Source organism: Epinephelus fuscoguttatus, linkage group LG6 (genome assembly GCF_011397635.1).
Source record: "Epinephelus fuscoguttatus linkage group LG6, E.fuscoguttatus.final_Chr_v1".
NCBI classification, from domain to species: Eukaryota; Metazoa; Chordata; class Actinopteri; order Perciformes; family Serranidae; genus Epinephelus; species Epinephelus fuscoguttatus.
In genome coordinates this window covers 46,476,968-46,493,556 of record NC_064757.1, presented here as the reverse complement: position 1 = coordinate 46,493,556, position 16,589 = coordinate 46,476,968, and the positions used below count along the sequence as shown (strand labels likewise).

Here is a 16,589-nt window from a genome sequence, read left to right as displayed (position 1 = left end):
TAAGGACAGATTTGGTGATAGATTTTATTCTATGTATTTATTTTACAGAGGCAGTTGTTGCACAGAGTGTCAGATATTTGAAAGTCAGAACTTTTTGCCAGAAATGAGAAAATTGCCACAATTTGAAAGTCATGTTTTCTATAGAAATCTGCAGTAAAATAAAAACAAAATAAAACTATATAAATCTGGATGCTTCTCCCCTTATATAAATAACCAACAGTCCAAAATCATAATATTTTCTCTAAAATTAGAACAATGTCTTTTTTTTTTTGGTTTTCAGGAAACATTAAAGAAAATAATTTAATACGTGCAAAATTAAGCGTCGGCAAAAACATGAAAATCTCGTCCAAATAATATTAATTTCTGTATTTTTTTATTATATTTATTTGCCTACAAATTATCTATTTCTAAATTTAGTTATTTTATTTGTTTATATTTTGCTGTATAATATTAGATAATGTTTTGTGTTGAGTCCCTGAATAATTGTATTTTCCCCCACGGTCCCTGAATGCATCAGCGCTCTCTGTTGCCCTCCACTGGTCACTTCCGGTGCTGATCAATCTGTTATTCATTTATTTATTTATTTATTTATTTATTTCGGAGGAGATTCTCTCCGTGAAAAAATAACTTCATGTTTATAAGAAGAAGTGCAGAGAGTTCTCACTCTGTTTGTTTTTAATGTCAAACTTTTTCTTCAACTATTTTTTTTTCATGCCGCAGTTTTACGTCAAAGTTTAGCGTTCTGTTTCCATAGCAACGGAGCAGAGAGACACCGGAGGACACGGACAACAGGTGATTATCTGTAAATGTCGATTTTATTTGTAGATTATCGGCATTATCTGTAAATAATGGATCATATCTTTGGTTTAAAGACTGTCTCAGGTGTGTGTGTGTGTGCGAGCGGGAATGAAATATTTCCTGAACTCAGATCAGAAACACGTCAGAAACATTTCGGCTGAACTCTTTACGTATTTTCACATTAACGGTTTGAATGATTCAAAATGAGCCTGGTTCCATTTTTATAGTCTTTTGTGTTTAATGTTTATTTTATATTCACGAGTCACAACTTTCTGATGTTTAGTCAGTTTAAATGTTAAAGTGTTTATTGAGCCTCAGCTGCTTCAGATCTGACGGCAGGAAATGACGTGTATGAACATGATGAGGTGTTTCCTGTTTGTCTCTAAAACTATCGACAGATTTTCATCCATCACTTGTTTATTGACATATTTCTGTTTGTAGCGTCATTTAAAAACAACTCTTCTGATTGGCTGAAATTTACATCAACAGATTCCGTTTAAATGAAATAAAATAAAATAAAATAAAACGTAGAGTCAGAGCCTCAGCGACATCTTTACGTTAAACAGAAACAGTTCATTATGAGTTCATCTTGATTAAAGGGTCAGTTCACTCAAATCAAACACGACTCGTCTCTGTCACAAACTGTCCACTAAAGGGACACTGACCAGTTTTCTGAGTTTTCATTCATGGTGTTTTAAATCTCCATGACAACTGATCAAATAAAGACCATGTGACCCGACTGAAAGCTCCAGAAAAAAGACAGGAAGTGACATCAGGTTGTTTCAGTAAAGTATTTTTTCAAAGTTCATGACGAAGCGTTCAGTTTATCCAACACGTCCCCGACTCATACTGTCTCTGATACTGTCTCTGTCTCTGTGACTGTCTCTGTCTCTGTGACTGTCTCTGATACTGTCTCTGTGACTGTCTCTGTCTCTGTGACTGTCTCTGATACTGTCTCTGTCTCTGTGACTGTCTCTGTGACTGTCTCTGATACTGTCTCTGTGACTGTCTCTGTGACTGTCTCTGTGACTGTCTCTGTGACTGTCTCTGATACTGTCTCTGTGACTGTCTCTGATACTGTCTCTGTCTCTGATACTGTCTCTGTGACTGTCTCTGATACTGTCTCTGTCTCTGATACTGTCTCTGTGACTGTCTCTGATACTGTCTCTGTCTCTGTGACTGTCTCTGATACTGTCTCTGTCTCTGATACTGTCTCTGTCTCTCTCTCTGATACTGTCTCTGTCTCTGATACTGTCTCTGTCTCTGTGACTGTCTCTTATACTGTCTCTCTCTCTGATACTGTCTCTGTCTCTGTGACTGTCTCTGATACTGTCTCTCTCTCTGATACTGTCTCTGTCTCTGATACTGTCTCTCTCTGATACTGTCTCTGTCTCTGTGACTGTCTCTTATACTGTCTCTCTCTCTGATACTGTCTCTGTCTCTGTGACTGTCTCTGATACTGTCTCTCTCTCTGATACTGTCTCTGTCTCTGTGACTGTCTCTCTCTCTGATACTGTCTCTGTGACTGTCTCTGTCTCTGATACTGTCTCTGTGACTGTCTCTTATACTGTCTCTCTCTCTGATACTGTCTCTGTCTCTGTGACTGTCTCTGATACTGTCTCTCTCTCTGATACTGTCTCTGTCTCTGTGACTGTCTCTTATACTGTCTCTCTCTCTGATACTGTCTCTGTCTCTGTGACTGTCTCTTATACTGTCTCTCTCTCTGATACTGTCTCTGTCTCTGTGACTGTCTCTGATACTGTCTCTGTCTCTGTGACTGTCTCTTATACTGTCTCTCTCTCTGATACTGTCTCTCTCTCTGATACTGTCTCTGTCTCTCTCTCTGATACTGTCTCTCTCTCTGATACTGTCTCTGTCTCTCTCTCTGATACTGTCTCTCTCTCTGATACTGTCTCTGTCTCTCTCTCTGATACTGTCTCTCTCTCTGTGACTGTCTCTTATACTGTCTCTCTCTCTGATACTGTCTCTGTCTCTCTCTCTGATACTGTCTCTCTCTCTGATACTGTCTCTGTCTCTCTCTCTGATACTGTCTCTCTCTCTGATACTGTCTCTGTCTCTCTCTCTGATACTGTCTCTGTCTCTGTGACTGTCTCTGATACTGTCTCTCTCTCTGATACTGTCTCTGTCTCTCTCTCTGATACTGTCTCTCTCTCTGATACTGTCTCTGTCTCTGTGACTGTCTCTGTCCACGTCAGGAAGCCTTCAGCCTGCTCTTCATCATCAGTCACAGACGAAACATGTCTTCACCCAGAGTGGGCGTCATCAGAGACTCCATGTTGACCAATCCACTGCTCATCAAGGTAAACGAGACAATGCTCATAAACACGTCACAGGAAACAGTCAGACTTTCAAAATAAATCCTCATAAATATCCTCAAGGTGTCGAGCTGTGGCAGGCTTTTATTGTGAAGGAGCCAGAGGGCTTTTACTGTGAAGGAGTTTTGTGTCAGTGGATCAGACTTAATTTAATTAATGGGGGATTATGATGATGATAAAAGTTAAAACCACTTCCTGTAACCAGCTGTGGATGATGACATCATACAGCTGTGGTGACATCATAATGACCTGGACTGTCAGCAGGGCGTAGTTCCTCCTATTAAACACCAGATGGCGGCACAGACTCACACGAGGCGTTCAGGGTTCAGAGGATTAAAAGGTTCAGAGCAGGATTCACCTGCTGGAGGCCCCGGGGCCCCTCATGAGCTGCTCAGGGAGATGACGGTCCTCTGGACAGACGGACGTCAAGCCTGTTGTTTTTCATCACGCCAGTCTGGCTCGTCACCTACAACCATGACATCACAGACGAGGTGGCCGAGTGGTTAAGGCGATGGACTGCTAATCCATTGTGCTCTGCACGCGTGGGTTCGAATCCCATCCTCGTCGCAGGTTCTTTAGTCTGTCCTGAATGTGACATGTCAACAAGATAACATGCTCCATTATCAGTGAAACAATCAGCTCAGATCCTCCAGACCTCGTCCAAAGCAGCCATCTGATATCTAACATACAGTTTCCATGTGAAAACAACATGTGTCTGTGATGGCTGCATTAAAGAGCTCTGAACTACAGGAACACTGCTACATCTCAACTTCATCCTCTGTTAACATGCTACAAAACTAAACTGGGATCAGAAACCAACCAATCAGCTCCAGGCAGGTGTTGAGATATGGAGCCTTACTGGCAGATCCAGAGAGCCACAGTACAGCTTTGAAGAGAACCATGAACAGCTGATCAGCCGTCTGACTGACAAGACAGCTTTTACTGCAGCTGTGACATTCACTGGAACCACATCTGAGTCACTGAACGCACCACACACACACACACACACACACACACACACACACACACACACACAGGAGGTGGGCGGAGCTACATGAGACATTCATATACTGACCCACTGTGTTCTTTAGTTCAGTCACTTTAATCAGACTCTTGTATCCTCCCTCCCCTCTGAGGGCCTCCTCTCTCCTCTACTCCTCTGAGTGCATTTAAGAAATTAAAACGTTCATCAAGATGGTGGATGTCAGCTGATTTCCAGGTCAGGTGATGGAGGATGGAGGGGTCTAGGGATGAACCCACTGTGTTCTTTAGTTCAGTCACTTTAATCACAAACTCAGGAGAAAGTAAAGTCTTGTGGAGAATGCGGGCATCGATCCCGCTACCTCTCACATGCTAAGCGAGCGCTCTACCATTTGAGCTAATTCCCCTGTAATGAATGTCTCATGTAGCTCCACCCACCTCGTCTGCTCCTCCCCTCTGTGCCACACATTAACCAGAGAAGGTCATGAAGGATAAACAGCTGTTCTCACAACACACTCCCTGATCAATGAGAAGCTGAGATTTGGTCCTGACATGATGATGATGATGATTGCAGGCATCTCTGGGTCAGAGCCAGACCAGAGGGATGTCACTTCCTGGTCCAGACTTCACCTTTGGAACCAGAAGCTCACACAGAGATGGAGGCGTGCCCGAGGGTAAGCCCCGCCCACTGTAAACAACAACAACAAAGACTGCCACATTAGCATGTAGCATTAGCATGTAGCATTAGCATGGTGATGTTTGAACACTCAGACTGGACCTCACTGTGCTAACGTCTGAAAGCATGTTTGTTACCTTTAAATAGATGCTGATAAACATCATTAGCATTGTGTGTGTGTGTGTGTGTGTGTGTGTGTGTGTGTGTGTGTGTGTGTGTGTGTGTGTGTGTGTGTGTGTGTGTGTGTTTGAGGTGTAGCAGCGTTCGGTCAGCTGTCACTGTGTGTTTCCATGGAGGAAACATGCCTTCAGGCAACAATCACTGCTGTCACACACACACACACACACACACACACACACACACACACACACACACACACAGATTTGGTTCCATATTAACTCTTCTCGGTCTGTTTATGAAACACAGACTGGTTTTTTCAGAGTCAGAACTAAACCTGAAACAACATCAGTCCGTCTTGATCCTCTGCTCTGGGTCTCTGAGGAAGGAGCTGAGCAGACGTCCTTCTCCTCAGCTCCTCCTGGAGGACCCCGAGATGTTCCCAGACCAGATGAGATCTATAATCCCTCTAGTGTGTTCTGGGTCTGCCCCGGGGCCTCCTACCAGCTGGACCAGGAGGATCCTGATCAGATGTCGAACCACTTCAACATGAAGGAGCAGCGGCTCTACTCCGAGCTCCCTCCAGATGGAGACACAGCTCACTGTTCCTGAGTCAAACACCACCTTTGTGTTTCAGAAGAATTTTCTACGCACTGAATGGGCCGTCCCAAATACTGAACTGAGGTTGTGTAGAAGACAGGTGATCAGTGTGGAGCCAAAACACTGCCACTAACAGGAGCCCTCATTGGCCAACGTAGTCGCTACGTCAAAAAGGGGGCTGAGCTTTGACTCAGACATGATGAATCAATCAATAAAGTTGTGTTGAATTGAATTTTAGGTCAGGTATAAATGCGCGTGTGTGTATGTGTGTGTGTCGATGATCATAACAATATTTATTGATTTATCAGTTTAAACATATTGAACCTTCTTTAGTAAATATTACTGACAGTACTACACTACTACAGTGAGGTGTGCAGTGAGGCCTGCTGGGAGTTGTAGTTTCTGTCTCTGTGCTGTTGTAGTTCTGTCCAGCTGGAGCGTTCAGTCCAGACGAGGAGACTCCGCCCCTCATCGACCGCTCCCTCCAGACTTCGTGTCTCTGAACCGGGACGCCGTGAAGTCCGGTCTAGTGACAGCCAAAGAGCTGAGTCAGTACAGAGCTCAGAGGGGCGGAGTCAGGACCAAGAACCCCACCCCTAAGCATCAGGAGGGCGGGGCCTCACAGCGCCAGACGGTCCCTGACATCGTGTTTGGAGTCAAAACCAGGTCAGACAAACATCCACAGAGTGATGATTGATTATTGATTGACGGTTATTGATGTGCTGCTGATCGATCTGTCCATCAGGGCGTCGTCTCCTCTGTCCGACCTCCTCTCTCATCAGTACGGGCGCCACTGGATCGACGAACAGCTGAGCAGGAACCAAACCAGCGACCACAAACAGCTGCAGAGGGTGAGAGCTGTCAGTCGCAGTCATAGTCATCATCAGTGTGATGTCATCACCCTGTGGAAAACAGCATGATGTCATTGTGACGTGTGTCTGTGTGCAGATAAGACCAGGAAATATTCCCGACACCAGGACGAGTCTCTTGAGGAGGAGCAGAGCACTTCCTGTCACACAGACGCCGTTCACACTGCCACGCTTCAAACAGGTAACGACTTCCTGTTTCTGTCCAGCTGCACTGATCAATATTTTTTTGACACACTGATCAGCTGACTGAGTGATGTCACAGTGTCCCAGGGCTCACACAGTTTCATCAACGAAACTTCAAAACTTTTCCAGGACTTTTCAAGGACCCAGAATAACATGTTTATTTCAGAAAAGCTTCACTTCACTGTGTCTGCGGCGCTCGCCCATCTGGTTACCGTGAATTAATACACACACACACACACACACACACACACACAGGACAGCCTCGCTTCCTGTGACAAACATCGTCACACTACGTCACGTTTACACACAACGTCTAAAATCTGAAGGCTCGGCCAGTTTGAGTCCTGGAAAATAAAAATCGTGCACGTTTTCCTTTTGTATCAAACATCAAATAAGTCGTTGTGTTTGTGCTGACTCACGTCATGCGTGTGTGAAATCACTGAATCGATGAATGAACTTTGCTGGTTCGTCCTCGGCCAATGCTGATTGGCTGTTACGGTTGCTGAAGTTTAGATTTTTCAACTGTTGTTAAAAAGCATATGACGTGAAAACGTGCTATGTGCTTGATTCATGCCGCTTAATTCGTGTCCATTGAACCACCTGGTGGGAATTTGTGTCTGATCACGTTTTTACATTACGACTTTACACGTAATCCACCCGCGTGAATTGTGTCATTCACGCAGGTGTGAACACAACATCAGAGTTAATTTGCCGCACACGTCCTGTGATGCGAGTCTTCATCACGGTGTCGATGCTGAAACGATTTATCCTGCAGCGCTGAGCAAAGTTACGGCTAACAGAGAAATAAACTCACCGTTATGTTATGTTGAAGGTCACGGTAACAATTCAGTTCATTACAAAATTCCCCAACTTTCAATGGCTTTTTCAGGCCTGGAAAATAAGACTCTTCCAGGTTTTCCAGGACCATGTGAATCCTGCTGATGTAATGACCTGTCTCCATCTCTGCTGCTGTTCAGACTCTTTTAGCTCCAATGAAAAAAATATATACATGACTTTGTCTGAAAATTACCATATGAGAAGTTAATTCAGAATTTATTATGGTTAACACGGGTTAACACAAATTCAGAGGAAAAAGTGGCTCATTTTAGCTCCTCTTCTAAAAACGCTTTTTTTCCCCCCAACATCGCCTGATACTACGTCACGAGAGGGACTCTGCGTCCTTGACCCTGCCTCTGTCCAATGCGCAGTAGGAGGTGGTAGTGAGTCTGAGCGGTAGTAAACTTGTGAGTTAGTATTTTTTCGGTTGTTAACAGTGCATTTCACCATTTGTGATTATGCCGAATTATTGTGTTTGTGCAGGTTGCACAAACTCGAGTCTGTCAGGACATCGAGTCCACCGTTTTCCGGACAGAAAAAGGAGTGGAGTTAGTTTTCGTGCCTGGGTGCGTATTGTGCAGGTGAAGAGGAGCGATTTCACGGCTTCATCTGTGACCAAAAACACAGTCGTGTGCAGCGCTCATTTGGACAGGAGGATTACGTTCCTGGCGGAGAGGGAGGCCTCTGTGTTTCAGACGGGAGCGGGCGGCGTGAGGGTTGATGGGCAGTGTGAGGCATGTTATGTCTGGTCTGGGGGTCAGATTCTCCACCAGAGCCCAGAAGGCATCCACCTCCCTGCAGCACATACTCTCCACAGCTGAGGACATGGGCTGGCAGTTCCCACACAAGCACCTATCATACAAAACATTATCAGGAAATCTTCGTATCTCTCTCTCTCTCTCTCCTGCGGACGTCAATACACCGTAATGCGGAGTTATAACACGCATAGCAAGATACGTCTGATACAAGCTGATATTAGCGCATTAGTTTCTGTTCTGGGTGAGTAGCATTAGTTATCTAATACTGGCAGAACTATTGGTAGCTTTGTTATAACCTAATACGTGATGGCAAACTTAATGTTGTGATGTGAACACAGTGTTAGACAGCGTTAGCTGTCGTTAGCTAACGCTGGTCGCTCACCAAGACACCTGCCCAGTTCTCCACTGGTTCTCACACCACAGCTCTATTTCTCTCCTGTGGCCGTTATTTCTCCGAACCCTGATCTGTTCCTGGTCTCTCGGATGCCCAGCAGGCTCATAGTTATAAGCCTGTGGGCCGTCATATGCATATGAATGTTCATTTTCAACCTCTTCAGTCTCAAAACTTGTACTGGGATCCATGTTGATTAATGTTACACTCAATCAAACTCGGCCGGACTCCCTTACGCTACGTCACTTCCGGTTAGTGGGTTTTTAGATGCGGAAGCAAAATTCTCTCACAAAAACGACCCCAAAAGTCACTGTAGTGTGTTTATGTTTATGTTTTTTGTTTTAATCGAGTTTCTACATCATTTTCCTACACATTTATTCACCATGGTCTCCAACCTGCAAGTTGGGCTTTAATTCCATACTTCCTGTTTGCTTCAGTCTCAGTGTGATGTCATCAACATCAAACAAACAGCTCACCTCTCTCCCTTCCTCCTCTCTCCCTTTCACTCCCTTCCTCCTCCTCCTACTCCTCCTCCTCCTACTCCTCCTCAGGTTGCTCCTGCTCTCGACACCTTCAGGGACCAGGAGGCTCGTATGCGGGCGTTCAGGGCTCATCAGTCGGACTCAGTGTCCAGGAGAGGAGTTCAGGGTCTGGGGACGTACAGTCTGGACTGAGCTGAGGAGGAAACACGCTCAGCGTTAACACAAATAAAAAAGAACACGCATTATAAATCAGTGTGACGTGTTTTTATCTAAAATACAACCTGTGGTCATCAGAAGAGGAGGAGGAGTCCCTCAGGGCTCTGTACCAGCTCCCTCACTTTTCTCTGTATAAATTAAAGCTGTTATTAGATCATCAAAAGCTTCTTTGTAAAGAAAAATAAATCACCAGAAACTTTTAAAGAAAACATGGTGGGTCTGAAAGGTGTGTTTAAAAGAAAAAAAAGCTTCTTCAATAACTGCATAAACATTTTTAAAGAAAAAAAATGCCAAAATTTGAAAAAAGACAGTTATCAAAACTTTTTTTTACAAAAACAACACACTGTTTGTTTGAAAGGCATGTTTTATTAAAGGAAACAAAAAGAAATCCCCAAAATATTTTGAAAAAACATCCAACATCCAAACCTTCTCGTGGGTTTGGAAAAGTTTGGGCAATTTTAAAGAGAATATTTTCTTAAAAAAATGTCAAAAGACAAACAAACAGAAAAAGCCAATATATTTAAAATAAATAAATAAATAACTAAATAAATAAATAAGCCCCTCCCCTGAGCCAACATTATTTAAAGTGCCCCCCCCTTGCCCCGCCCCCCTCATTAATAACGAACAGTCCCTAACATCTGTCTCCGTCACATCAGCACACAGCTGCTCTCAGTGTGTCAGTGGAGCTGATCATCAGCAGCCGATCACCTGATCAATAATCATCTCTCAGCAGATGGACTTTTAATTTCTGAATCTTATTTTTTTTTACTTCACTGAATTTAAACCGGGAAGATGACGTCACAAACAAAGTAATATTTGAAGTTTCACGTCACATGTTGTGTTGTTGGACTCTCCTGTCTCCTCTGTGATGTTCCTGCTCAACACCTGAGCGCTCACTCTCACCTGAGTCCGGCCGGAGATGGAGGTGTCTGCCTCCAGGTTCCGCATCGACTCCCTGCTCTCCCTCAGGCCGCCCGGGGCGCTCCTGTCTCGGGCAGAGGCTCCGGAGCTCAGCCCGGGGGGCAGCAGCGGCTGCTCGGCGCCTCCTTCCCCGCGAAGAGAGCCCGTTCCTCGGCTGGACTCTCCGCCGCTGCCCGGTCACCTGCAGCAGCTCCAGCCCCGCACCGTCAGCTCCTCCTTCCTCATCCGGGACATCTTAGCGGACTGTCGGCCCTACTCTGACCCGGGACTGGTCTACCCTGACCCGGGACTGGTCTACCCTGACCCGGGACAGCCCGAGCTAGAAGCCGAGCCGTTCCAGTCCGGACCGGAAGAAGACTTTCAGGATAAAAGTCACAGCAGCTCGTCTTCAGACTCTGAGTCCCGAGGTATATTTACTATAATTATAAACACTAAATAATATGAGTTTAACTGGGTGAGGACAAACTGACGGTGTCAGGTATAATATAATAATACAGTTAAAAGTTATTTTATAATTTGTCAGAAAAAATAAATTTCTGAATAAAAAAAGACAAAAACCTAATTTAATGTTTTTATCTGTTTAATCTTAAATTCATGGATTAATCAGGATCTGAAATAAAATCAGTTTGTGATCAGAACACATTTTAATTTAAAATAATACAGCACATAATCAATATAAGACTGTTAGAATTAATATTCAGAAATCAGATCATTTAATATTTTTGTTTTATTTAAAACTCGTTTTTTTTTCACCTGCTGATTAAAAATATTTATTTGTAGAGAACAGACTGAATAAAGACTGAGTGAAGTCACTCTGCTGAGAGACATTTATTTATTCTCACTTCATTTCTCCTTCATGTCATAACAATAATAAGCTGTAATATTTTTAGTTTATTGCCAAATCTATAATCAGATATAGTTATTAATCAGCATTCATGTGTTCATCAGCGCAGTAATAATAAAATCATCTGAAGATGAAAAAAATGTTAATTTCTTTTTTAAATAGACTTTATTTCCGAGTTTTTAACATTTGAACTAAACAGACATAAATACAGGACAGAAACAAATTGATAACAATAAATAAATAAATAATAACAATATATTATTAATGTCTGTAAAATGAACTTGTGTGTTTTATTTTGTGAAGCTGCTTCTGAAGGAAAAGATTTTTGTTATTATCATTAATTTGAATCAGATCTTTTGTGTTTTTTAATTTTTCTGCTGAGATTTTAAAGTTTCAGTTACACATTATTGTTCTTATATAAAACACTGTCACATATAAGTAAAATTAATTCATATATATATGTTTGGTGTTTCAGGTGTCGTCCACACGAATGATCGAGATGATCAAAGTTATTTCACCTGTCTGTGGTTTTAATGTTGTGGCTGATCAGTGTGTGTGTGTGTGTGTGTGTGTGTGTAGTGACTGGTCGACTGATACAAAAATAAATGCATAAATCTTATATTTTAATTTATTCTGCTGCTGTCATGTTTTAATCAGGAGGCAAATTAAAGACATATGTTCATTAATTATTGATCAGAAAATCTCATGAAAGACTTTTTGATTTTCACTTCTGTAGAATGAGTTTAATATAATAATAATAATAATAATAATTATTATTATTATTATTATAAACAACATGAGAGACGTCAGATGTTTCATCACAGCAGACTCAAATATGACCAGTTAACACAAACCAGTCCGACTCTTCTGAACCAGTTTAAGTTTGTTATAAATAATCTGGTTTATTTTTAATGAGGTTGAAACAGAAATAAAACGATGATTATCAATAATGAAAGTGTGAAGTGATGAGGTGATGAAACATGTAGACGAGTGTAAACGTGTCAGTGTGACCTCAGAGGGAAACATCATCACCTGACGTCAGACTGAAGACACGTCTCTGTCTTTCACGTCTTCAGACGTCAAATCTGTTCGACCCTAAACACAAACTGAAGCTGACAGCGTCCCGTCAGAGGTCCATGTTAAACAGGACTCTGGGTGAAACATTGAGACAAACTCAGCCTGCTGTCACCTGGAGGACATCTGGAGGACAGAGGGACTGATGTCTCAGCAGGACCTGCTGTGTTTGTCTTCAGTCGACTCGACGACTGTCGCAGAGTCTTTATCATCATGGCTGCTGCTCCAGTCTTCACTGAGGCTGAGACAGTCCTGAACGGTTTCTGACCTTCAGTCTGAGGCGTCAGGGACACGTCTGCTCTGTGTCCACAGCGTCAGGACTCAACATGGAGGAGCAGAGTTTGGTCTTTATTCTCACAGATCAGAACAAACTCACTTCTTTTAAATCAAGACTGAAGACTCTTCTGTTTCCTGTCGTCTTTTATCAAATCAAATCTTTATTTCTTCACTGAGCTGAACTTTGATTTTAGTCTTCATTTTATTTTTGATCCTTTCGGCTCTTTAACGACAGTTATTAAATTGTGTAATGTCCTTTTATAATGTGTTTCTTTTGCATCTTGGTGTTTTTGTCACACTCTTTGAGTCGCCATGTTGCTGAAATGTGCTGTAGAAAAAGATTTACCTCGACTCTGAGGATCTGAAACCAGGTCTGGATTAAACCCTCGGCCCCCCTCAGGCCGTCAGGTCACAGGTGACGTCAAACCTCAACAGACAACAGAGTATTTACTGAGTGACTGCAGCTCACAGACCATCTCAGAAACACATTTAAGGATTTGAAAAAGAAAGACTGCACGTAACGAGTAAAAACTTTACATTTCCTGTGAAAACAGAAGTTAATTTTGAAGAGACGATGCATGAATGAGCGTAGAAAACGTGGCGTCTCAGCGCAGCCAAACTGACACAGGACGTCAGGTAGAGCGTCAGATTTAGACGTGACGGGCGGCTGACAGAGAGTTGGTATTTTGCAGGTTGGGATGAGAATGTGTTATTTTCACTAAAACACCTGCAGGTAGAAGACACACGGCCCAGCAGCGTGCACACTTTATCTTTACTGTGAATTAGAAAACGGTCAGTGGGCCCCCTGGCCCCCCGTTATGGGCCACGTTTGGGCCGCGAGCTGTAAGTTGAGTCTCGCTGCAGTCACACCTGGTCATGAAGAATGGTGAGAGTTTGGATTCTGCGTTCGGCGGAGAAACGAGAGCGAAAAACAGTTTCTTAATGAATTCAAAGGCTCATTTTGTGGTTAAGTATCTTTTAAAAACTGACTGACCAATCACCTGACAGCTCTGACGTGATGTCATTTCTACCTGTGAACCCCTCAGGGCAGGGCGGGGCCTCGGACGCTGTGACGGAGCGTCTGAAGAAACCTCGTAAAGCTCGGACGGCGTTCAGCGACCAGCAGCTGTCGAGGCTGGAGAGAAGCTTCCAGAAACAGAAGTACCTGAGTGTTCAGGACCGCATGGAGCTGGCGGCGTCTCTGCAGCTCAGCGACACGCAGGTGAAGACCTGGTACCAGAACAGGAGGTAAAACACCTGACGGGTCGCCACACAAACACACTGAGGTCACTTTCAGTCTCTGTGGTCGTACAGGAAACACAGGAACACGTCAGAGCAGCAGATTACATATCACACAGACATATTTAATCTTTCATTTTAAACATTTATTCTGATTAAACACCATTAAAGGTCCAGAGTGAAGGATTCTGGGAGATATACTGACAGAAATAAGAGTCGTGTTTTCGTGACGTTTACATCCTGTCTGGATCCTGATCTTTGAATCCGTCATTCCTCCGAGATCCAGCTGACTGATTCGTCTTGTGACATCAAACGGCAGTTTCTCCGTTCAAATTAAAAAAAGAACCAATCAGCACCAGGGGCGGGGCTAACACTGTTGAACCAATGAGGAGATAAAACAACAGCAAACACTGCGATCGAGTCTGATCTAAATCAACATGTCTTCTCAACGTTGCCCGACATCATAGTTTGTTTTGACTTCGCACTGCTGCGCTCGTAAAGTCGGAGAAGAACAGGTGCGTAGACTGTGCATCAAGATGGCCGCCACGTCTCCACTTCCTCCCACTGTTAAAAAATGAAGCCAAAATATTGACTGCTGCCACGATGGGCTGGTGACGTCACCTGTAGCCAGAGCCTGCGCAGTAACCCTCTCCAGCGGTGTCAAGTTTCCACCCAAACGTCCAATCATAAGCAGCCCAATTGATCTCAAGCACACTGATTGGCCCACACAGCTGTCAATCATGACATCACACTTCACCCGCATCAAATACCTGATTCAAACCAAACTGATCAGACAAACAAACATCAGCGTGATGAGAGCGACCTGAAACGACAGAAAACCTTTGATGTTTGAGTTTTTAGTTTGGAGGGGGCGGGGCTTATGGCCACCAGCCAGCAGGGGGCGGGGCTTATGGCCACCATCCAGCAGGGGGCGGGGCTTACGATCACCATCCAGCAGGGGGCGGGGGCTTATGGCCACCATCCAGCAGGGGGCGGGGCTTACGATCACCATCCAGCAGGGGGGGGGGGGATTATCACCATCCAGCAGGGGGCGGGGCTTACGATCACAAATAACGTGTCAAGTCCCGTTTCCTGCTGTAGAGGAAGTGACCAACAGACAGACACTTGGCGACACGTCTAAACACACGTATGATGCTGAATATATTAAACTGTGTGGACCTGATGACTGAGGAGAAACCTGGACCACCTGGGGACCGCTGGGCTGCGGTCTGACTGTGCAGCACTGGACTTAAAATGACTTTAGTCTGGGTTGAATCCATTTCAGTGCACCAGTTAACAGGAGACGGTGAGGGTCAGGAGAGCTGGTTACTGACTGTAATCTGTCAGCCAGCGGCAGCGGCCACGTGACCGTCAGCTGACACAACAAACATCAGTGTCGACCCACAGGAGAAAAACCACAGCAGCTTCACTGCTGGACAGAGACGTTCAGGGTTTTGTCTGAGTGACATCATCACTTCTCTGTCTGACTCGTTTGTGTCGCGTGGTTGTGATGACGTAAACAAACCGCGTGCAGACTTGGCTGCAGGCGTACACTGGCGTGCTGATGGTGCGGCATGTTGTTTCTACAGTAGCCCCGAACGGACAAACCATGAGCAGTTTAAGTTCATCGCTTGATGTCACTGAATCCGTCAGACTGGAACATCTGTGTGTGTGTGTGTGTGTGTGTGTGTGTGTGTGTGTGTGTGTCAGTGAGTATCAGTGTGTACGGACACATGTGAGACGTCTCCTGATGAATAATGAACGCTCTCTGATCAATAATTCATCACTGTGTTCTGTAATTAATGATCAATAATTCACGCAGAAACAAATCTGGAGCTTTTAGTGCAGAGTCTCAGAGAGCGCTGATTTTTTATTTATTGATTTATTTTTATTGTTCCATAAAAATCAATCTGCTCACAGACAATCCTGCGCTGTGATTGGCTGCAGGTCTAAACTCCTCCGTTTGTTCAGAGGAGGATTTTTGTTTTTCATCGTTTGTTTTTTTTGATGACAGGAAGTAGAATAAACTTTTATAAACATTTTATAATTAATCCTATTTTTTAATTGTGTTTTAAATTATTTATAAATAATGGAGCTAATGTTCTCTTTTGTGCAAACAACAACATTTGTGAATAAATGAGCACAAAATATCAAAGAACGTAGTTTCTGCAGTTTGTTTAAATATATTTTCTTGTTATAAACACGTATAAATACACACACGTCTGTGTTTCAGGACGAAGTGGAAGCGTCAGTCGGCCGTTGGTTTGGAGCTTCTGGCTGAAGCCGGCAGGATGTTCCTGCCCACACACTTCCTGTACCCTCCGGCCCCGCCCACACTGGACCTTTACCTGTACCGAGGCCACGCCCCCCAACACCACCACCACCATTCAGCCCCGCCCCTTCTGCCCCGCATACTGACCCACACCGAGCCACACCCTCGCTGACAGCAGGAGACTGGGAGGACTGGGAGGACTGGGAGGACTGGAGGAACTCATGGAAATGTTTTTGATTCAAGAGAACAAAGTTCTAAAAACATTTTTGATCCTTTTTTACTTCAGGAACTCGATGAAACGTTTGTATTGTCTCTGGTTCTGGTTTTCACCGTCTTCAGGTCCCGAACCAAACCGGACTCTGATCAGAAGGTGACGATGACTGCAGACCAACAGGTCAGAGGAAGTGATGATGATCACGACTGGTTCAGTGACGTCAACAAACAAAATTAACCTTGTTTCAGTGCTGCGTCTGTACGGGGCAGGACAGCAGGAGGACGACCTGTCCTTTGAAGAGGACGGAGACAAAGGGACATGTTGAGACTCCGTCAGTTTGTGGAGAAGAGACGACTCAGCCACACGACACGGGACAGATTTCAGCCAGAAAAACACTGAACTCACTGCATTAAATGTGAGACAGAGACACGTGATGAGGGATTCTCTGTTTTCATGTCTGTTTGTTTTATTTCAGTTTTTTAAATTTTCAATAAATATATAAAAT

General features: G+C 43.9%; 2 protein-coding genes, 1 long non-coding RNA gene and 1 other non-coding gene across 5 annotated transcripts; 3 read left to right on the top strand and 1 right to left on the bottom strand.

The window, feature by feature from the left end:
- The first annotated feature begins 554 nt into the window (after positions 1–554).
- cfap77 (cilia and flagella associated protein 77) lies at positions 555–10,026 on the top strand. Of its 2 annotated transcripts, none has more exons than XM_049579784.1 (7): positions 555–792; positions 3,019–3,119; positions 4,690–4,789; positions 5,931–6,174; positions 6,254–6,359; positions 6,457–6,558; positions 9,098–10,026. In XM_049579784.1, the coding sequence occupies exons 2-7, from the start codon at positions 3,057–3,059 to the stop codon at positions 9,218–9,220; spliced, it is 738 nt and encodes a 245-aa protein (XP_049435741.1). In that variant the 5' UTR covers positions 555–792; positions 3,019–3,056; the 3' UTR covers positions 9,221–10,026. The 2 variants fall into 2 exon arrangements, with proteins under 2 accessions (XP_049435741.1, XP_049435740.1); XM_049579783.1 differs by having other exon boundaries at positions 556–792; positions 3,015–3,119; positions 9,098–10,024.
- Positions 3,620–3,701, top strand: trnas-gcu (transfer RNA serine (anticodon GCU)). The gene has a single exon. It is a non-coding gene; the product is annotated as a tRNA-Ser (tRNA).
- Positions 9,127–10,224, bottom strand: LOC125890902 (uncharacterized). The gene is made up of 3 exons (XR_007449591.1): positions 10,148–10,224; positions 9,310–9,372; positions 9,127–9,221 (listed from the first exon to the last, which is right to left on the bottom strand). It is a non-coding gene; the product is annotated as an uncharacterized LOC125890902 (long non-coding RNA).
- barhl1a (BarH-like homeobox 1a) lies at positions 10,154–16,516 on the top strand. The gene is made up of 3 exons (XM_049579782.1): positions 10,154–10,572; positions 13,406–13,607; positions 15,832–16,516. Exons 1-3 carry the CDS (start codon positions 10,164–10,166, stop codon positions 16,040–16,042), a joined length of 822 nt encoding a protein of 273 aa, XP_049435739.1. The 5' UTR covers positions 10,154–10,163; the 3' UTR covers positions 16,043–16,516.
- The last annotated feature ends 73 nt before the right edge of the window (positions 16,517–16,589 follow it).